Raw genomic sequence first — 21,206 nt, forward strand, 5'->3', positions numbered from 1 at the left:
TCATAATGGAAGAAAATTGCTCAGAAGAAATAAACAAGAGCAATTAGCATACAAATGACCAAGAAAATGAAATAGAATTCCTCAAACAAGGGCATGTATAAGTAAACGAGGATGGATACGGCAAATGACCCAACAATTATCAAAATACTAATAAGAAAACAATAAAGGTTAAAAGATATGGAAAGATTCACCTATATAAATTTGTCTTACCAATCGATAACTTCTAGTTGATAGAACAAACCTACTTCAAAAATAATGGGGATTAGGCACAAAGCAACAACTTCAAAAAAGTCAGTTCACCAAGAGAAAGATATTAGTCCACAGTCCTTAAAGGCATGTAAGACAAAAGGATAGCAAATACTAGAAAAAGAAATATGCAAAGTCTGAGAATTTTATCTCTATTCACATGGTCCAGTGTTTACGAATAAAGGGTTTACAGGACCTGGTCCTGAATCTTGGGAGGAGCTATCTACACCAGATTTTGTCTGCTTCTTGTCCTGGTGGTGTTTTTTTTATTTCAGTTTGAGTCCTCCGGTCAGTTGAACTGTCCAAACAGAACCAGCAGCTTTCTTCAACTGGGAAAGGCGGATCCAAGTTTTAACCCCCTGTAGTTTATTGGCACATGGATTAGTGAGAAGGAACAGGTAAAGTCCTTTCCACTGAAGCTCAGGAGGCTGTTTTAATTGATGCCTTCTCCAATAGACATAATCACCAGGCAAAATGGAAAGCAATTTGGAATTATCTGACTTCTGAGAGTTGTAGGTGTTTCTTATTAAGGAGGGATGCTCTTTAGAATATTGGATCAAGGCCTGATGATACTTCAATATGCTGGTATGCATCAAATTAAAGTCAGCCAAAGCTGACCAGTAAGGTACAGTCGTCGGCCATCCAGTAATTACTCCATGTGGGGTTGATTTATTCAGCTCAGAGGGCAGAGATCTTAGATTCATCAATGAAAGAGAAGGAATTGGGGCCATGGCAAATTCAAGGAAGAGGAAAGTTTAACCAGCTGGTTCTTGATGATTCCATTTGTCCTTTCCACCAATCCAGACAATTGGGGACGTTAAGGACAGTGAAGTCTTTGAAAAATTGTCCAGTGAAATGAGTACCTCTGTCACTACAAAGGGTCTTAGGGGCTCCCCAGGTGGGAAGGATGTTTTCCAAAAGTGTTTTAGCCATAAAACTGGCCATGGTGTGATGGCTGGGGAAAGCCTCAACCCAACATGAAAACTTGCAGATCATTATCAGTGCAAATTTATACCCATGGAAGGGTGGTAGCTGCATGAAATTCATTTGCCATTCAGGCATAGGGCCTATGGGCAAAAGGCATCTCTGGGAGGGAGCTTGAACTGCCTTGCTTGGATTGACCTTGGAGCACACTGAACAATGCCTGGTGGCATAGTCAGCAGTGCTCCAGAAATATCACCACCAATTTTGGACATCACTGCTATTACTTTGTATCTTCCTAGATGATTATGTGAATGTAAAGCTCAGGCAAGAGGAACATGTAGGGATCTGGAAAGGACAGGCTTCCAGTTAAGAGCCTTCCAAAGATCAGTGTCCCAATTTAGCCTGCACTCTTCCTTTCTCCAAGCTTTCTTTTCCTCTTTGGAAGCCAAAATTTGGTGACTAATCAAATTATAAAAAAAAATTCCATGAACAGTTTTTTCCTCAACTAGTAAGTTATCTGCTGCTTTAGGATTGCGGATGCCACAGCTGTCACAAATGTGGCAATGACTACCATTCCTATTGTGGAAGAGGTTTTCTTCATTAATGGCCAAAAACAACAAAAGAAAACAAGGAAGCTGAACAGGTCGAACCTGGCTGCTTCCAGAAAGCCACTCCACCATTATCTTTCTGTAGGTGTCACCAACTCTTTTGGTTTCATGTGAATATCCCGATACTAATTTTTAATTATAAAACAGTGCAAAGACTGTGGTAACACTACCATCTGGTCCAAACCAAAAATTGGCTACGGTATCCAGCTGGCAACCTGAATCCTTCCACACTTGAATCTGTCTCGGATGCCACCTTCTGGTAGGTATGCAGAAATTTTACAGCTGTCTATAAATCTATTCTTTTGCCTAATTTGGTGCCACACTGCGCGAGTGTCCTAACTATTGGCTGTGAATCTGTTTCCTTCTCATTAATTCCCTCCTTTTCATCATGTCTGTGTATAGAGTTACCACGATCATGAATGAGAGGGGGAAGTTGAGAGGCAGCCAGTTTGGCTGCTTGATCAGCTAAGTTGTTTCCTTTAATTTCTTCTGTTTGAGGGACTCCTTTAGGCTGATGGGCTTGTATCTTAAGTACAGCGGTCTCAGAAGGGAGCAAAAGGGCCTCTAGGAGGTCAGAGACCAAATGACTATTTTTAATCTGGGTTCCAGAAGATGTGAGGAACCCCCTTGTTTCTATAAAAAAAAAAAAAAAAATTTTTTTTTTTTTTTTTAGCATTCCAAAATCATGAACAACCTCGAATCCACACCTCAAATCTGTATAAATGGTTACTGACTGTCCTGAGGCCAGTCTGCAAACACTGGTAAGCAGATTAACTCAGGCTGTTGAGCTGAATTAATTTTAAGAAGGGTGCTGCTCTCCAAAACTTCAGTAGAAGTAGTGACAGCATATCCTCCCTGGTAATGAAGACTAGAAGGGTTTGGTTTAAGGTGAGACCCACTGAAAAAAAGGATTAAAGAAGGGTTAGGGAGAGGTCTCTTGCAAATCCTGTCTGGGAGTTCACGGCTAATCAGTTAGGTCAAGGCAGTCATGAGAGGTAGTTTCAATATCTCCAGGAAAGGGCAACAAGGTAACAGGGTTTAAGAAGGTCACTGTATGCAACTGAATATTTGAGGCAGCTAGCAGAAGGACCTTATAAGAGGTTAGCCTACTGGCTGACAGGTGCTGTATTAACATGGAATTCAAAATAGCTGAGACTGCATGGGGGACATACACATTAAGAAAATTTCCAAGTATTATTTCTGAAGTAGCTTCCACTAGCCAGGCAGTGGTGGCAACTGCTCTAAAGCAAGGGGAGTACCCCCAATCCACAGGGTCTAACTGGAGGCTATAATAGCCCACAGGACATTGCTGCCCGCCATGACACTGAGTAAGTACCCCTAAAGCACTTCCAGTGGTCTCAAATACAAGAAAGCCTCTCTCACATCTCTGGGGTTTTGGTGCTGACTCTTGGCTAAGGTGCCACAGCTCTGTTCCTTGTGGTCTCTCACCACTTGGCATCTCATCCTCCAGGGCCTCTCCACATGTCCTTTCTCTACAATAGATCATCTGGATTTTCTTACACAGTGGCAGCTGGGTTCCAAAAGTGAAAGTAAAGAAGTTGTCATGTTAAAATTTCTATAGTAACAACTGAAAGAAAGGAAACAAAATATGCAATTCCAGTGTAAAGGGGAAAATAACTACAATTTTCAAATGTAGAAGAAAAAATAAAATGAAAAGGAAACAGGAATAGGGCGGACAAATAGAATCCACAAAATAAAGCAGTAGAAATATAACCAAATATAAAAGTAATTGTAATAATTGTAAATAGACTAAATGCTCCAGTTAAAAGAAAAAGATGATCGAATTTGAATACAAAAACAAAATTCAGCTATATGCTGTTTACAAGGGATACATCTCAAAACTAAGGCTACAGAGAATTGAAAGAGAAAGGATGAAAAAGATATACCAAACTAATACTAACCAAAAGAAAACAGTAAAACTAATGTAGCTACATTGATACTGTATTTCTTCAAATTCAATACACCATTAACTATAAGATGTCCCATTGTTTTGTGAACCATTAAGAGAAAAAAAATGCCAGTAATTAATCTATGACGTTACTTCAACTATAAGACATATCCCAAATTCAGAGATGGGAAATGTGAAGGAAAAAAAAAAGTGTGCTGTAGAACTGGTAAAATACACTATTAGCCAAAATAAACTTTAAGGCAAAAGCATGGTTAAAGATAAAGTGATTGCTTCATGATGATAAAAGACTCAATTCACCAGGAACAAAAAGCAATTCTGTATGTATGTGTACCTACTAAGATAGCCTCAAAAGTACTTTGCTGCTGCTGCTGCTGAAAGGTACTCACTTGATTTGAAGCACTGTCAGTTAAACTGGCTATCTCAGTGACAAGAGAGCAAGGAGAACCAGTGGCTCTGCTAGCTCGAGACTATGGGCCTGTTTGGGGCAAACATCTGCCCACCAGACTAAACAGGGAGTTCCAGGAAGTGAAACAGCCTTAAACCACTGCCATCAAGTCAATTCTGACTCAGTGACCCGACGTATTATAGAGTAATTATGGAATAAAACTGAGCTCCATAGGGTTTTCTTGGCTATAATCTTTATAGAAGCAGATTGCCAGGCCTTTCTTCTGTGGCACCACTGGAAGGGTTCAAACCACCAACCTTTAGGTTAGTAGCTGTTTTAGTCATCTAGTACCACTATAACAGAAATACCACAAATGGATGGGATTAACAAAGAGAAACTTATTTCCACACAGTAAAGTAGGCTAAAAGTCCAAATTCAGGGCGTCAGCTCCAGAGGAAGCCTTTCTCTCTCTGTTGGCTCTGGAGGAAGGTCCTTGTCTTCAACCTTCCCCTGGTCAAGGAGCTTCTCAGGTGCAGGGACCTCGGGTCCAAAAGACACACTCTGTTCCTGGTGTTTCTTTCTTGGTGGTATGAGGTCCCCACTCTCTGCTAGTTTCCCTTTCATCTCTTGAGAGATAAAAGGTGGTGCAAGCCACACCCCAGGGAAACTCCCTTTACACTTGATCAGGGATGTAACCTGGTACGGGTTTTACAATCCCACCCTAATTCTCTTTAACATAAAACTACAATCACAAAATGGAGGATAACCACAGAATACTGGGAATCATGGCCTAACCAAGTTAATATACACATTTTGGGGGGACATAATTCAATTCATGACAGTAGCCAACCATACCCAGGGACGTTAGACAGCCTTAGGAGGCTTGAAAAGCTCTCCACACTAGGGTTGACCACAGGCTGTGTGAATGCACACTAGACACTAGAGTGGGCTCAAGACACCTCCATATCTCTGGCCAACAGAGCCTGTATACACGTGCAGAAGAGACATGAGAGAGTAGGAGGGCCTGGTGGAAAGTAAAATCCAGGGCAGACCTGAAAAGGGCCTGAACTTTGAATGCACTCCTCAGCCCATTAACAGATCCATCAGCAGAGAGTGGAGCACTGGCTGGAGATGACTGAGCCCAATCTCTGATCAATAAGATACAAAGACACAGGCTGACCTCTAGGAAGCCAGACTTAAAAACAAGGGGGGAAACAACCTGAGCAGAGACATCAGCGGCTACACATTGCAGAGGAGATACACATCACAGTTTTAGTCCAGGCACGTTACTAAACAAATAACAACTATTGTGTGTGTGTGTGAGAGAGAGACAGGGAGAGAGAACCCAGAATTACTACAATTTATTATCTTAAATGTCCAGTATTCAACAAAATGTTAGCTCACCTATGAAAATCGTAGAACTAAGGTACGGCAGAGTGATTTTGCACTGGGTCTCCAACAAAATGGTCTTACTAATCCAAGGTAAATGAGGACTCACTGTTCTATTCTCTATGAGTATATATATTTAACATTTACCATCGTAAAATGGTTTAGAAAGAACAACAACAAAAGGATCTAACAGCCTAACTCAAGGGACACTTTAAACTTCTTGTCTCAGCAGACCCCTGTGCACAACTTCATGCTGTTAATTACTCCACTTTTCCTAAACTCTCCACTCCTTGGACTTCATGGCACCAGTCTCTCTAGATTCTCTTACTTTTCAGTTTGGTCCTTCTCAGTTTCATTCTTGTCCTCCACCCGCCCTTAATGTTGACATTCCCCACATTCCATTGTCAGCTTATTTCTCCCTCTGGATGATGGCATCCAGCCTCATGCTTTCCAATCCGTGGTACAAAAGGCCTGGAGGGCTGCCTCCATAAAGATTATAACCAAGAAAACCCTATGGTGCAGTTTTATGCCATGAGTCAACAGCAGCTAACAACTATAGAAAGCAAATTTACAAGTTAAATCATTGTATATGTTAATATTAATTTACTGTGATGCATAAGCTTGTTTTGCGAGACTCAACTGCCACTGGAAAAATGAGTATGATGCACATGCCCCAAGGACAGGTTCTTGAGATCAGCCTGTATCCACTTCTGTCTACTAGGCTCAGGGAGGATGTTAGTTTCTCGCTGTTCTTCTCTCTCAAAACCTCTGCGAAAACTTCCTTTGTACAGTGCCCAAAACGAGTATCTGGCCTTCTCTTGCCCCTAACGCATCATTTATAATTTAAGACCACCTTTATTCTTTTCACATGAGCCTTTGGCAATTAGATAGTATTTCTTGGCTCCAACTCTCATAAACATGTGACATGACTCCGTTAGAGGGCGATCATCCACTAATGTAGGCTACGCTTACAGTCATTTTGTATCTTACCACAGAAATAAAAGAACAGTACTTTGAAAGTCTTGAAGAGAATTCATCCTTGCTCCCCCAAACTCCTTCTCAGCCCGTTCCCACTCCCAAGGCCGGCCCCCTCCATTCTGCCCTAGGGGGTAGCCTGTTCACCGACGCCCAAAACGGCTCGTCGCGGAGCGGCCACCGTGATCTAGTGACGTCACCCAATCCCTGGCGAGGATTGGCTATTTCGTGATGACCCGCGAAGGGGGAGGGGAGCCAGCAGCAGAACCGGAAGCGTAGGGTACGGTGAGCGCACAGCGTCCCAAGCCATTGCGTGCGCGCTCAGTACCCGGCGCCGACTGCAGTTCCTCCTCCGGCCTGAGGGGGCAGACTGGATTCCTGCGGGATGGGGGACAGAACTTGTTGAGAGGGGTCACACTGATAAGGACAGTGCCTCACTGAAGGGAGGAGTCATTTTGAGAGAAGGGGTCACAATGACTGATGGAGTTCCTCTGAGAGGTGGGAGTCACACTGAGTGGGAGAAACATACTGAGGAGAGGGTGTCGCCCTGCGGGGTTCTGGTACACCCTGATGGTAGCAGTGTGGTACTGAAGATAGGGCCCTCTGAAGGAGAGGGCCTCAAGGAGGAAAAGAGGGGTCTCGGAGCGGAAGGGTTCATTGAGGGGGCGGGGTCTTGCTGAGGGGTGGGGTCTCGCGGAAGGAGGGGCTTCCCCGAAGGTAGAGGGTTATTTCTTCAGAGTCCTTTGACCGAAGCAGTCAGAGGGGAGGTCCAGGCTGAGTGGTCACTAGGTGGAGGCACTGGAATCTAAACTTTATTCGGGGCAGGCGGGATGGAATGAGAAGGAGTCAAGGCCACGCAAGGTATGGGCTGGCCAAGGGCGCCCTACAATCCCGGGGCATCCCAACCTCCAGAGAAGGTAGCAGGTGTCAGGGAGTCCAGAGGTTTAGGGGGTAGGGGTCGAAAAGACCCGGGAAATGGGCGGAGGCTGGGAAGGTGTGCAGGTTGCTGGGCTGCCTCTGATTGTGGCTGAGCCTGAAGGGTCTACTTTTCTGCCCTGCTGGTCCGCGGAACCCTGGAATGGGGCGGCTTCCTGACCCTGACCCTCAAAGGACAGTGACCCGAGGGTGGGAGGGGAGAGAGGACAGCTAAAAGACATTTGAGTGTCGTGTACCCACAATCAGCCCTTAATTCCCTTCAGTTATTCAAGTTCGGGCCTGAACTGATTTGACCCCAACGCCCAGACCACTCGCCTAGGGCGACGCGACCACCAGTTGGGGGGTGCGTACCTGAGGGGGCGTGGCCGCTGCTGGCAGGCCGGGCTCGAAGGAGTTAAGCGCAGGCCCGGCCCAGCCCCGCCCCCGGCAGGCCGCGGAGCCTGAGCCCCAGCGGCGAAGCCGAGCAGCCGCTGCCGCCCGCCCGCCTCTGCCTGCGGGGAGTCAGCCCGCCTGTCCGGGCCCGGGAGCGCCGCCACCGCCGCCGCCGCCGCCCCGCCCAGATCCAGGCCCTGCGCAGAGCGGAGCGGCGTCCACCCGGGCCCGGCAAGCCGGCGCGGCGGGGGCGGGCCCGGGATCTCAGGCGGATCGTCCATTCCCGGGGCGGGAGCCGGAGCTCCGGCGCCCAGGATCGGGCTCGGCCCGCGCCCATGGCGAGCGCGGCCTGCCCGGGCCCCGGAGACCCTGCCATGTGAGGCGAGCCCGGGCTGGGGGCCCGGCCATGGCCGGAGAGCGGCCCCCACTGCGGGGCCCTGGGCCCGGGCCCGGAGAGGCGCCGGGGGAGGGCCCCCCGGGGCCGGGGGGCGCCGGCGGAGGCCCGGGCCGGGGCCGCCCCTCCTCCTACCGGGCTCTCCGCAGCGCCGTGTCCAGCCTGGCGCGCGTGGACGATTTCCACTGCGCGGAGAAGATCGGGGCCGGCTTCTTCTCTGAGGTCTACAAGGTAGGACGGGCGGAGAGGGCAGAGGGGCGGGGCCGAGCCTGAGACGGGAGCTGGAACTGGGGGCCCAGAGCGAGGGCGGCGGGCCCCCACTCAGGCTACCAGCCGGGCTGCCCGCGACTCGCTTGCTTCTGCCGTCCCCAGGTCCGGCACCGACAGTCAGGGCAAGTCATGGTGCTGAAGATGAACAGGCTGCCCAGTAACCGGGGAAACACGCTAAGGGAGGTGCAGCTGATGAACCGGCTCCGGCATCCCAACATCCTTAGGTGAGCGGCCTCAGCTGCTTGCTGGGAGGTGGCTGGAGGGAAACGTAAAGATCCCGCGGGAAAAGTGAAGACGACCGGAGCTCTAATAGGTTACCCTCACATCTTCCGCATCCTCTTCCAGGTTCATGGGGGTCTGTGTGCACCAGGGGCAACTGCACGCTCTCACGGAGGTGAGGATGGGCCAAGAAGGGGAAACACCCTCCCCCCCAAGGAGAGTAGGAGTCAGCGGGACAGGTGGATCTGCAAAGGGTTAAGGAGAGGCAGCAGGACCTCCTCCCAGGGGAGGTTTCCCTGAACTTCCCTTTAGACAAAACACATATAAGAGGTCTCAGCTGGTGCTATCCCTTATATCCCCCCTGGTTAGTGATGTCCCATAGAACTTTCTGCAGGGATGGAAATGTTTTATATCTGTGTTGTCTGATATAGTAGTCACTAGTCAGATGTGGCTAGAGGGCATTTGAAATGTGGCTAATGTGACTGAGAAACTGAATGTCGTTTTATTTAATTTTAATGATTTAAATTTAAATAGCTGTACATGGCTAAAAGGCTAGTGGCTACTATATTGGGCTGGGCAGTCCTAGAACATGATTGGGGGGCCCTAGAGCACAGACTGACCCTTCTGACCTTTTTGATCCTCCTGAGTGCTATGCCCCCTGGCTTATAAGTGGGGGACGTGGAGCACAGGCTGAAGCTTTAACATTCATTCCCCTTCTCCACCCCCATGACCTAGTACATGAATGGGGGGACCCTAGAACAGCTTCTCAGCTCCCCCGAGCCTCTATCCTGGCCTATCAGACTCCACCTGGCTCTGGACATTGCCCGTGGCCTACGATACCTGCATGCCAAAGGTGTTTTCCACCGAGACCTTACATCCAAGGTAGGCTGGCCAGGTGGGTGGAGGCATGAAGGGGGATTGAGACTGTTAGATTGTAACTGGCCCATGGATGTTGGAACATGGATAATAGATATATTAGGATATTGAAATATATATTAGACATTTGGGCAAGGCATTGGAGAATATTGGGGGGCTGGGGTTGGGGAGAGTGCTTTGAGGGACTGAGTCTCACGCTGGGTTTGGAGTGATGGATGATATTAGAGAATCTGAGTGCACTGGAGAACTGGGAGATCAGAGAGGGTTGCAGTTATGCTCGAATGACAGGGCTTTGGGGTATGCGTGGGAAGACCAGAGAGCAGAAGGTGATGGTTGTATGGGGATGCTATATGTGTGTGTCAGAACTGTCTGGTCCGACGGGAAGACCAAGGCTTCACAGCTGTTGTGGGCGACTTCGGGCTGGCGGAAAAGATTCCTGTGTATAGGTGAGGTGAATGTCCCCGTCCCCCTAAACTTCCCAGAGGGTCCCAACCTAAATGAACTGTCTAGAATGCCAGGCCCTCAGGGACTTTTCCTTTGGGGTGGGATGGGGCTTCACCTCATCCCCTTTTGCTTGAGGAAGGTGCCTGAGTGGGATGTTTCTGACCACCGTGCCCCTGCCCCTGCAGGGAAGGGGCAAGGAAGGAGCCGTTGGCTGTGGTGGGTTCCCCATACTGGATGGCTCCGGAGGTATTGCGGGGTGAGCTGTATGATGAGAAGGTGAGACGTCAGCCCTTCAGATCACCAAGGCCTTCCACATACCCTTGAAATACTCTCACAAAGGCCCATCCCAAGGTCTTCAATAACCCTACCAGATATTCAGGAAGCCCTAAGGTCCCACTTGCCCCTCACAAGTACCCCCCAAAACATAAAAACTGTCAAGACTCTCCAACTCCCCCCCATATTTTTGGTATCTGGCCTACCTCCTCCTGACTTTATCTCTTACCCCCAGGCTGATGTATTTGCCTTTGGCATTGTCCTCTGTGAGCTCATCGCCCGAGTACCTGCAGACCCTGACTACCTACCCCGTACCGAGGTAAATGTGTCTGGGTTTGGAAAGGAAAAGTATCACCAGATGGGGTGGCTCATAACCAAGGAGGGTTTCCAGGAGTTTGGAGTCCTGAAGGAGAGCCCAAAGAAGACTGACTTGAAGGCTCTGCCTCTGCTGTCCCCACAGGATTTTGGCCTGGATGTGCCAGCTTTCCGAACCCTGGTGGGGGAAGACTGCCCACTGCCCTTCCTGCTCCTGGCCATCCATTGCTGCAGTGTAAGAGCCTCACTCGTCCACCCCACCCCTGAAACAGCTGCCCTTTGGATCCCAGGTGATGGGAGGAAAACTCGGGGACCCTTTTTTGGAGCACTTAGTGAAGCTGCCTCTGTCCCTACCCATCAGATGGAACCCAGTGCCCGTGCCCCCTTCACTGAAATCACCCAACACCTGGAATGGATCCTGGAGCAGCTGCCTGAGCCAGCCCCCCTCACCAAGGCTCCCCTGATACACAATCAGGGTAAGTGAGCATGACCTTGACCCAGCTGAGGTCCTCCTGCCTCTCTCCTGCTTAGAAATCAGGGAATTCTCTTGTAGAGACTGAGTATATTAGTTGAGAAGGCTAGGACGAGGGTTGTCTCAGAGAAGACAGGTTTTTAATGCTAGAGCCTGAGAGAGGGAAGTAAGGAAAGAAGTAAAAGGGAGCTGGATGTGACATCCCTCCCTTCCCAAAGCATCCGGTGAGACTCCCTTTTCTAAGCTGTAGTCCCAGCAGCCTCCTAGAGAATAAAGGGGCCCTAGAGGCTATGATCAAATGCTGATAGCAGTGATCACAGACTTGTCTGTCTACAGGGTCTCTTCCAAGATGGGGTCCTTCTGCCACGCTTCCCAGGCCAGACCCCCGGCTCTCCCGAAGCCGGTCAGACCTCTTCTTGCCCCCATCACCAGGATCACCCCCCAACTGGGGGGACAATCTAACTCGAGTCAACCCTTTCTCACTACGGGAAGACCTCAGAGGTGGCAAGATTAAGCTCCTGGACACGCCCAGCAAGCCAGTCGCCCCCCTGCCCCTTGTACCACCATCACCGCTGTCCTCTACCCACCTGCCCTTGATGACTACTCCGGAGACCCTGGTCCAGCCCGGGACACCTGTCCGCCGCTGCCGCTCCCTACCCTCATCTCCTGAGCTCCCCCGACGTATGGAGACAGCACTGCCAGGTCCTGGCCCTCCCCCCGTGGGCCCTTCTGCTGAGGAGAGGATGGAATGTGAGGGCAGCAGCCCCGAGCCAGAACCCCCAGGACCAGCTCCCCAGCTGCCCCTGGCTGTGGCCACGGACAACTTCATCAGCACTTGTTCCTCTGCCTCCCAACCCTGGTCCCCCCGATCAGGACCTCCCCTCAACAACAACCCCCCAGCTGTGGTAGTAAACTCCCCCCAAGGCTGGGCTGGGGAGCCCTGGAACAGGGCTCAGCATAGCCTGCCCCGGGCGGCAGCTCTGGAGCGGACAGAACCCTCGCCACCCCCTTCAGCTCCCCGGGAGCCCGATGAGGGGCTGCCCTGTCCTGGCTGCTGCCTCGGCCCCTTCAGCTTTGGCTTCCTGTCCATGTGCCCCCGCCCCACACCAGCTGTTGCCCGCTACCGCAACCTGAACTGTGAGGCAGGGAGCCTCCTCTGCCACCGAGGGCACCATGCCAAGCCACCCACGCCCAGCCTGCAGCTGCCTGGGGCACGTTCTTAACAGTGGGGCCTGTGGTCTCAGGCCTCCAACTTTGGCCTTCAGGACACCCTGTGAGGACAGAGCACAAATGCTGGACAGTGTCAGTCCCAGATGGGCTGACCAGCCCTTCTCCCTATATAGGGGAGCATCAGCATGAACTTGAGAGACAGAGCACTTCCTGACCAACCCCCAGGCTCGCTCTTCTGTGGGGATCCCTGAACCAGTCACAGCATTGCTGACACATGAGACTAACACGTGCAAATTATTTAAACGTATTTCAATAAAACTGCCTGGCTGGCTCCGGGCTGCCCCTATCCACTCAGCCCCGTGCGCCCTCCTCCCCTACTCCACTTTGCTGTGGGAGGTTCTTGGGGAGCCCAAAGTCCCTTCTAGAGGCTTCTTTGCCCTTTTCCTAGGGACAGTCCAGTTTCTGGGACAGAGTTTCAGGCAGGCAGCAGGCTGGTTAGAAGTATCAGGCATGGATCAGTCCTTGGCTGGGCACTGCCCAGGCAGAGTGAGGGAGCACTAGAGGGAGGTCATCATAGGGCCCGCAGTCTGCAGGTTAGGGATGAGGGGCACAGGCTCTTGTTGGCATGAGTATCTGGGAGAATAAAGCAGCAGTGAGCTCCACAGATGATTGTCACTGAGAACAGACCCCTCATCCAGCTCACCCCATCTCCTCCCCAGGGCTCTAGACAGCCACATCACCAGCCTCCCTTCAGCTAAAGGCCTTGCCTGCCCCTCTCTCCTCCCCAACCCTCCTTTACATTAGCAGACCAGGCCCCTGGAACCATGAACAGGACTGCCACTCACAGGCACAAGTTTTCCCTCTGATCTCTGGGACCCTGCTCTGACTCCCTCTTCCCGGAGTCCTCCATGCCTCATCCCCATCCCTTGTACTTACCTAGTTCAGGTGCAAAGAGTGTTCCCCATCTGGATGCCTGAAGGCTGGCATCTCACAGATGCAGGGAAGACGATTTGAACAGTCCTCCTGCTGCAGTGTTGCCCAATATTTCATTTGTACCTTAGCACAGTTTGAGTTTTGTGTCCCAAGCCACCTTGAGCTTTGTATCCTAGGCCTGTACAGTGGTGAAGTAGAACCAGAGTAAGCTCTGGACCCCTCCTTCCCATTCTCCCTTCTCCATTTGCCCTTGGATAAAGCCTCACCCAAGTCCTAACTCACCCCACCCACCGAGACACAGGCCACACCTGAGTGTGGCTCTGGGTCCAATGGCTGGACTCCAACCAGAAGAGGCTTTAGGACCAGGGAGGAAAAAGTCATCCAAGGTCTTAAAATTGAAAACTCCAGTTAGGGAACATGGGAGGTGGCCACCCTGCTTCAGGGTTCCTGGGGTTGATCTTCCTAAAGTTACCCCACTTCTCCCTTGTCCTCTTCTGTAGTGCCCCGTGGGGTCCCAGCTGAGAAAGTACAACCTCAGTTTGGGCAATTTAGCCAAAGGATGGGAAGTTAGTTTAGGGTACCAGGATTCTTCATCAACTGTGAAGCCCACACTAAATCCTCAGCTTTTGATAGAAAATGAGAAAAAGATGGCATAAGTTCCAACCTGGTAATTATTCCCCCAAAAATTGTATGTACCAGGGACTGCTAGGTACTGGGGATAGAATAGAGGACAGGACTGCACGAAACCGTTATTAATCAAATAGAGGAAATGAACAAAAGGACAATTGCAATATTGATTCATGAAAGATTTTTGGGAGCAGGATCTGGGAAGGAAATATCTTTACTGTGCCCTTAGGAAGGGAATATGGAGTTGAAATTACCCAAAAGTCCTGACAAACTTACTCACTGACTGGTGTGCCGTCAATCCACTTCCAGTTCTTATCTAAACTGAGGCCAATCCAACATGACTCAAATAGATTACCATCTGATGTCAACAGATTTATGATTTCTCTGGAGTCAGATCTCTGAGGGGAGATTCAGAGAGACATGAGGTGTGTGGAGAACACTGAGAAATAGGGAAGAAAATGAACACCCTAGGGAGGCCTATGAGCTTTGGCAAGAAGGCTTGTCCCTGCATCTTTCAAGTGTCCACCCTGCAGGTGCAAGCTCACCCTGTAGTTCACCTCCCAGCTGGGGGAGAATCTCTGCCACCCTTTGGAAGGGGGCATCTGGTGGGCTATTCTAATCACAGGGAACCCATCCCTACAATCCAGCCTACCAGGTATGAGATGCCTCTCCCTGAGAGGCCATGAGAGTCGAACCTGCTAAGTAGCCCAGAGAGCTGACTGAAAAGCTGGGATGAGAAACAGGTTAAAGTAGAGATGGTTCATAAATTCAACTCTCACGCCAACTCTTATCAGTTAGTAGGGGCCACCTGGAGCACTGTGTTGAGAAGATGCACAGGCTGTTCTCCAAGTTCAGAGGTAAAGAGCATTGTGATTGATTATCAATATCTGCATGGAAAAGAAATGGGAATCCCGGCACGCATGCCATGTGTGCACTGCCATTTCTGATTTGAGGATGTATGTCCCTTCACCTACCAGACCCAAATATAGTCTGTGAATAAGAGTATTCTTACTGAAGAATAATACTGAGATTGAAGATCTTTCAATACGGCCAGATCTGAGGACAGGGATTTACAGTGCTTTCGGCTGTCCTCCCAACTTTTTTGAGTAGGTGAGAAGTAAAAGCAGCTTTTCCTCTTCTGTATCCATCCCACAGGGCAGCAGTTTTCTTAAAAAAAAAAAAAAAAAAAAAAAAAACAAAGAGTGTGACACCACTTTACAGACCCAGGAGGAAGGTCTCAGCACTGTTTTTGGATGAAAGTGACCACTCAGCAGCAATCCGGTTGCTAACAGTATTCCCCTGGGTCTAAATTCAGTGCCTTTATTGACTCCCAGTCCTTGACCTTGGCTCTCTTTTGCCTGCCCTGGAAATGTCACACCTGTGTATACTTAGTAGAAAGCTTTACGTTCAACAACATTACTGTCTAACAATCTGGAAGGTTTATTCCAATAGGACTGGTGTTGTAGTCCCAATTTCTGACCAATTACAGTCCCACCACCACCCCCAATTTTGGCTAACCTCACCTAGGCCCCCCATAATTGTTCATTAGCCTCTAATGCATCTTACTAGCTCCCTAAAGCATCTCCCACTGCATATGCAGAACTTTTCCCACACTCCTCAAGCCAACCACCTCCTTCCCTCTCCACTCTTCCACAAGCAACTAGTTCCTATTTTACCAAAATTGTCAGACTCCTGATGTGAGCTCTATTTCCCTCAAAATTTTTGTCTCTCCTCTGTTCCTCTTTTCCTGATTATCCATAATAAACATCCCTCTCTTCTTTTTAATGTCAGCCACACCCCAATCTGTGCTCCTGATCCCAACCCCACCCAACTCTCTTCCAACACGTGTTCAATGAGTCCTACCTTCATCACTCAGATCATTCCCTTTCCACTAGCTCCCTCTCTTCTGCCTACATTTCCATGTGCAAGGTGGGCAGTTGAGTTCATCCAGGGTTGCAAATTTGCCATTCAGGTGCACCAGAAGGATGATGGAACCAAAGAATGGTTGAAGTGATGGACTCCAGAATCCAATAGATAGGGAGAGAAGCAAGGACAGGAGAGGACTGATGGGGAGCGAGGTAGAAGGGGAGTTAGTGGGTTGGAAGCCTGGGTGAGGTTGAAGAAGTATGGGGAAATTGTGGGGAAGGGTGGGCAGTTGTGATCAGAGTGGAAGTCTGAAACCATCCTTTCAGCAGAAGAGTCATTTCACATGCTGAGGCCCAGGGGGCAGCAGTGGGAATGGGTGGCAGCACTGACATGGAAGTGAGGATAAGGAGGTTAAGGAACTGAGGGTTGGGGGTGTCTTCATATAATCTTGCTGTCCCAAGCCTGGGGGAACATCCAGGTGCCCCCTGAGCTAGATAGAGACTAACCCTGACCATAGATATTCAATCCATAAACATTCCAGTCCTCTTCTAGGCACCCTGTCTAGAACCCCAGCCTGCTTTGGCACAGCCTTTCCCCTTTTATGTATCCCCCTTTCCCATCCCCACACACTGGATGGTCTCCTGCTTTCAAAATGGACAAACACCCCACCCCAGTTCCCTAAACCACAATACCCCACCCATGTCGTTGTGAGTGGCACCCATGCATGAGAGCATCCATTTCCTTGCCCCTCTACTAGATTGCACCTCATCAATCAGTAATTCTTAAACTTTGTGTGGGGGAAGGTGTCTCAGATGTATCGAGAATCTAAAGCTATATATCCTCTCTTTAGAAATATCTGCAAAAAATTAAATAAGTTATAGAAAATAAAAATGTGCAAACAACCGATTTCACATCCAAATTCAGGGGGTGCCCAGGCCCTTGACACAGACTTCACTCCAGACACCTGAGTTCACCATGCTGCTTTGGACAGTGTGGTTTGGATTGTTGGCTGCCACCCTCCCCTCCTCCACAGGGTCTGCCTTAGAGCTGGGTGAGTCCCCCTCAATCCGGTGTGCAGCTTCAGCCTTCTTCCTGCACGGCTCAAGTCAGCCACCACTCTGGTTCACTACTTCATTTCCCCAACAACTCATTGGCTCCCTGATACATAGATAGATCTCCCATCACTAGTGTCTCCTCTTGTCAATCCATGCCTCACAGCAGTCCCCTCTCAGCTCTCCCCAGAGCAGGTACCTGGTGAGGAACATTTGAAGAAAGGCTTCAGTGTGTCCTGCATGTTGCTCAGCCTCTGCTCCAGGGTGCTCCTCTGCCTCTCCTCCCTTTGCAAGTTCTCCTCTGTCTTCTCCTTGTCGGACTGGCAGGCCTGTAACTGCCCTTCAGCAGCCTGGCGACGCCCTTGTTCACCCTGTAGTGCTTTCTGACTCTGGGCCAGCTCCCTCCTGGACCCTTGCAGCTCCTCTTCCCTCTTCCCCTCCTGGGTTACCTTCCGGTGGAGCTGCTGGCGCAGGCTGCTGTTAGTGGCTTCCAGAACGCTGTCCATCTGCTGGAGCTGCTGAGACACCTGCAGATCTGTTTGGCCATAAAGAGTGATTTGGAGGGCATCTTCACCAGACACGTCCTGCGCCCCTGAGACTTCAGCATCAGCCCTTTCACTGCTTCTTGCAACTTTTTGCACAATGAGCTGAAATACAAGATCTGACTGCCTAAAGCTTAAGGAGGTACTGCATAAGGTAAGGACAATTTAGGAGGAGGACAACGCGCTGGAAACCAGACCAAAAGCTAAGGGTTTGGTGGGAGCCACTGTGGGCTCTGCTGAGGAAGGGTGGCTGTGGAGGGGAGCAGGGGAAATGTTGTTTGGGGGTAAGTGGGACGTGGGGGCAAACATACTCACAGCGCATGCCCAGGCAGATAGCGGCCACCGCTAACATCAGGCAGGTGAGGAGCAGGCCAAGGAGAAGGAGGTGCATGTAGGCTGCACAGCCTTAGGGAGCGAGTGGAATGAGGGGCAGTCAGTCCCAAAAAAGAATGTATAGACTGAGGGGATGGGCGGAGGGGATTCACGACGAAAAAGCACTCCTAACAGGACGGTAGTGCAGGGCTGAGGAGGGCAGGCAAGGCTGGCTTTGTGGGGCAGTGGGAGCATTTCACAGGTAGGGGATGGAGGTGTTTCAGAGTAAAGGTTGGGGGTTGTCAAACAGAGAGGGGGGAAGGAGAGGCACGTGAACTGGGGCCTTGAAGGAGTCTCGGTCGACATATTGGAATGATCAGTAGGGGATGGGGTGGAAGGGGCACCGAGAGGGGTCGCGGTGCCCCCTAGGCGTCGAAAGACCTGCACCCGGGCCCCCTCCCGGGCCAGGCCTGCGCCCTGCGGGCCAGCCCACCTCTGCGCTGCCCCGCGTGAGCACGTCCCTCCCAGCCATCCTCGCCAGGAGTCCCGGCGTCTCCGCGGCGGGGAGAGGCCCAGAAGGGGAACTGGCCTTCCGCGGCCCGGGGAGATCGTGACCACGCAGCGTGTGGACCCGGACGCCACTCACAGGGGAGAACCCGCCCAGCAGCTGCTGACGTTACGGTGCTCCAGGCCGCGGGTGGCTGCTCCGGCTTGACCTCTGCAGATTGGGAGGGGCTCCAGTTGGAACATGGGAAGCACCGGGAAATGCCCCTTCTGCCCCCTCCCCACCCTACCACCACGCTGAGCCCCCGTCCGTCCTATGTTGACCCCTACAATTCGTCTGGGACACCCTCATCCCTCGCGGGACTTCCTTATCTCTCCCTGAACTCTTCTCCCTCCTGGGACTGGCCTTGCCTTTTCTCCAGGGACCCCTCATCTCCCCCGCTAAAAATAAACAAAACAAGTTGCTGTGAAGTCGATTCCAACTCATAGTGATCCTATACGACAAAGTAGACCTGTCCCATAGGGTTTCCAAAGAGCAGCTGGTGGATTCGAACTGCCAACCCTTTGGTTAGAAGCCAATCTCTTAGGCTTCACATCTCCCCACTAGGTCTCATTTTACCCTTCCTGCCCTCTTATCTGTCCACCCCAAGCCCTCTCCCTGGGATTGCTCCCATCCCTCTCCTGTACCCTCTCAACTCTCTGTGACTCCCATTAGAACTCCTCTCCCCGAAGCACTGCCCCCATGCCTCCTCCGAGCCCTTACCTCCCCACTGGGCTCTCCCACCTTGCCCTTGGCATCTTGATTCTTCCCCTGGCTCCCGTTTACCCGGTTCTCATTCTTCTCTTTCCTTAGACACCTCTCCTTTCCCCAAGGGTGTTGTCTTCTCCGGCTCAAGACACAGCCACCCAAACACACGTCCCCTGTGCACTCCATACCTGCTTTGTCCCTAGGCCCAGGGGGAGCCATGCCCCCTGGCCACTCTGGAGCTGAGGGCACTTGTACATTCTCATAGGTGAGCTCCCCATTCTCATAATCCTCTGTGTCTGGAGAGGAAAGGGACCAAGGTGGGAATCAGGAGGTGGGGTCCTGAAGGAGGAGGGGATGCAGGCAGAATCAAGGAGATTCATCCACCCTTACCCTGTTCTAGCCGGGTGGAGATGCTCTTCTTCAGGGGTGCCTTCACAAACCGAAGGTCTGCATAAGTGATGGCCTCAGCCATGATCCTGAGCCCCTCTGCACCCACCCGTTTTGCCCCCTCTTCCACTGGTCCCAACACTGCTTGCCACTCTCCTCTCTGTCTTTATACTCTTAGGCTTTGTGTTCCCTCTGTGACTACACACATAATCGTTTTGCCCTGTGACTTCCAGTTACAAAAGAGGAAGGTGTGAGCAAGTCTCTACCAGATGGGTTCAGTGAAGCAGAAGGCATCCCTGGGCCCAGGACAGGGGGGCAGAGGAGGGGAGATTGAGGTCCAGAGTCTTGGAGTAGGAGCTGGGGGTGTCCAGGCCACTACTTGGGCTGGACCATGTCCTGCCTGTGTCCCCCTTCATGCATCCTAGACCCACTTCAGTGATGCTGGGTTCCAAACACCTGTCCTCCTGACTGGCTTCCCTGATTGCCCCCCTCCATTCCTGCCTGCCCTATCCACTGGGGCTTATGGGTGTGTAGTCAGAGCAATTCTGTAGCCAACTGACCTCAGAGGATTTCAGTCACTGCTCCAGGGTGGGGCTCCATTGCCCCCATCAGATTGTGGGTACTAGTGTGGATCCCAGAAAACCTGGTGGTGTAGTAGTTAAGAACTATAGCCGCTAACCAAAAGGTCGGCAGCTCAAATCCACCAGGCGCTCCTTGGAAACCCTATGGGGCAGTTCTGCTTTGACCTGTAGAGTATGGGAACTGATTTTGAATGGGTAGTGTGGATCCCTAGCTTCCCACCATCCTGGGGTTTCCAGCAGGTTCTTAGAAAGGGGTCCCCTGATGTGTTGGATCCCTAGGTGGGCTCGTCTCTTCTATAGCTTGGGGGCTTTCAGGGTGGGCCCAGCTCCCCTCCTGCTATACCCCACAGAGTTGCTGAGGAATCCCTCCTCCCTGTCACAGGGAGGTTCTCACTCAAAAGCCCTTTCTGGGAATGCCACAGCCCTTCTGGAGGGTGTAGGTGACTTAGGACCAAACTGTTTCTCCTCTGCAGACACCCCCAGAGTTCCTCTTCAGAGATTTCCCTTCCCCCCTCCACCCTTGTTACCCTCTTGTGATCAGTCAGCCCTTCCTCTCCCCATCCTGCCCCTGCCAGCCTCGTGACATCCTCTTTCCCTACAGCCAAACAGTCGTGCAGGACCTAGAAGGTGGAGCACAAGAGGCAGAGGCCCAGGAATAGGCCTGGGCTGCGGGTGAGGATGAGGGACCCCACAGGGACCTTAGCACTGGCAGTCTCACAGCTTGTGCAGTGGAGAAGCCTTCTCTACACCCCTGGGGGGTGCCAGGGATCAGGGGAGCTGCCTAGGGGTTAGACAAAGAAAGGAAGCAGGGCCAGGAGCTTAGCATGCAGACTCTTGGCCAGCCAAGATTTTTATATGTTCTTGTTTTGGTTTTGCTCTTAATTTCCTAGTAAAGTTCTTCCTGAAAAACAAGTCCCAACATTGGCCTTTCACACCCAGCCCAGAGGAAGAAGGAGCATTTGGCAAAGTGGAGAAGGGCCCAGTGGCTGAGAGGCACTCATAGAAGGTCCCTTCATAGAAGGGGAGGGCTTGACTGATGGAGGACAGAGGGACACCCAGGGAGGGGAGAGGGGGGCTGCTGAGCAAGGGTGCCTAGAGATGCTCCCTAACATTCTTTTGCTCCTATACAGAACCCCAAAAGGGCCTACTTCTGAGAGTTGGAAGGGACTGGGGCAAGACAAGGTATGGAGGTGGGGAAAAACCCACCCCCCAGTGGGTGACATCCGCCCCCTCAGAAACCCCTTCTGCAGCTGTGGGGAGGAAAAAGGAAGGGGAAAGAGGTCCTCACCGCAGTTTAACAGCTTTTATTGTATGATTGGTGGTGTGTAGCATGGTGCTATGATGGGCCCCATCCCCAAGAACATGCCCACTGAGGCACCTGAGTAATGTGTCTGAGGACAGACAGATAAATGTGTGTGTGCACACACGCGTCCAGGCCTTTGCTGTCTGTTCCCGG

General features: G+C 51.0%; 2 protein-coding genes across 4 annotated transcripts; one reads left to right on the plus strand and one right to left on the minus strand.

Moving 5' to 3' along the window:
• Positions 1-6,796: 6,796 nt before the first annotated feature.
• TESK1 (testis associated actin remodelling kinase 1) lies at positions 6,797-12,815 on the plus strand. 3 transcript variants are annotated; one of them, XM_049896295.1, is made up of 11 exons: positions 6,797-6,955; positions 7,657-8,390; positions 8,532-8,653; positions 8,775-8,823; positions 9,384-9,530; positions 9,888-9,970; positions 10,154-10,244; positions 10,477-10,560; positions 10,702-10,791; positions 10,918-11,032; positions 11,365-12,815. In XM_049896295.1, exons 2-11 carry the CDS (start codon positions 8,172-8,174, stop codon positions 12,249-12,251), a joined length of 1,887 nt encoding a protein of 628 aa, XP_049752252.1. In that variant the 5' UTR covers positions 6,797-6,955; positions 7,657-8,171; the 3' UTR covers positions 12,252-12,815. The 3 variants fall into 3 exon arrangements, with proteins under 3 accessions (XP_049752252.1, XP_049752251.1, XP_049752250.1); XM_049896294.1 differs by lacking the exon at positions 6,797-6,955 and adding an exon at positions 7,182-7,318; XM_049896293.1 differs by lacking the exon at positions 6,797-6,955 and having other exon boundaries at positions 7,182-8,390.
• On the minus strand, positions 12,487-19,298 carry CD72 (CD72 molecule). The gene is made up of 9 exons (XM_049896296.1): positions 19,173-19,298; positions 18,971-19,078; positions 18,177-18,248; positions 17,534-17,623; positions 16,876-17,211; positions 14,771-14,925; positions 14,035-14,156; positions 13,135-13,309; positions 12,487-12,831 (listed from the first exon to the last, which is right to left on the minus strand). The coding sequence occupies exons 1-8, from the start codon at positions 19,252-19,254 to the stop codon at positions 13,135-13,137; spliced, it is 1,140 nt and encodes a 379-aa protein (XP_049752253.1). The 5' UTR covers positions 19,255-19,298; the 3' UTR covers positions 12,487-12,831.
• Positions 19,299-21,206: the final 1,908 nt, after the last annotated feature.

The sequence above is a fragment of the Elephas maximus genome, chromosome 9, assembly GCF_024166365.1.
Source record: "Elephas maximus indicus isolate mEleMax1 chromosome 9, mEleMax1 primary haplotype, whole genome shotgun sequence".
Classification (NCBI taxonomy): Eukaryota; Metazoa; Chordata; class Mammalia; order Proboscidea; family Elephantidae; genus Elephas; species Elephas maximus.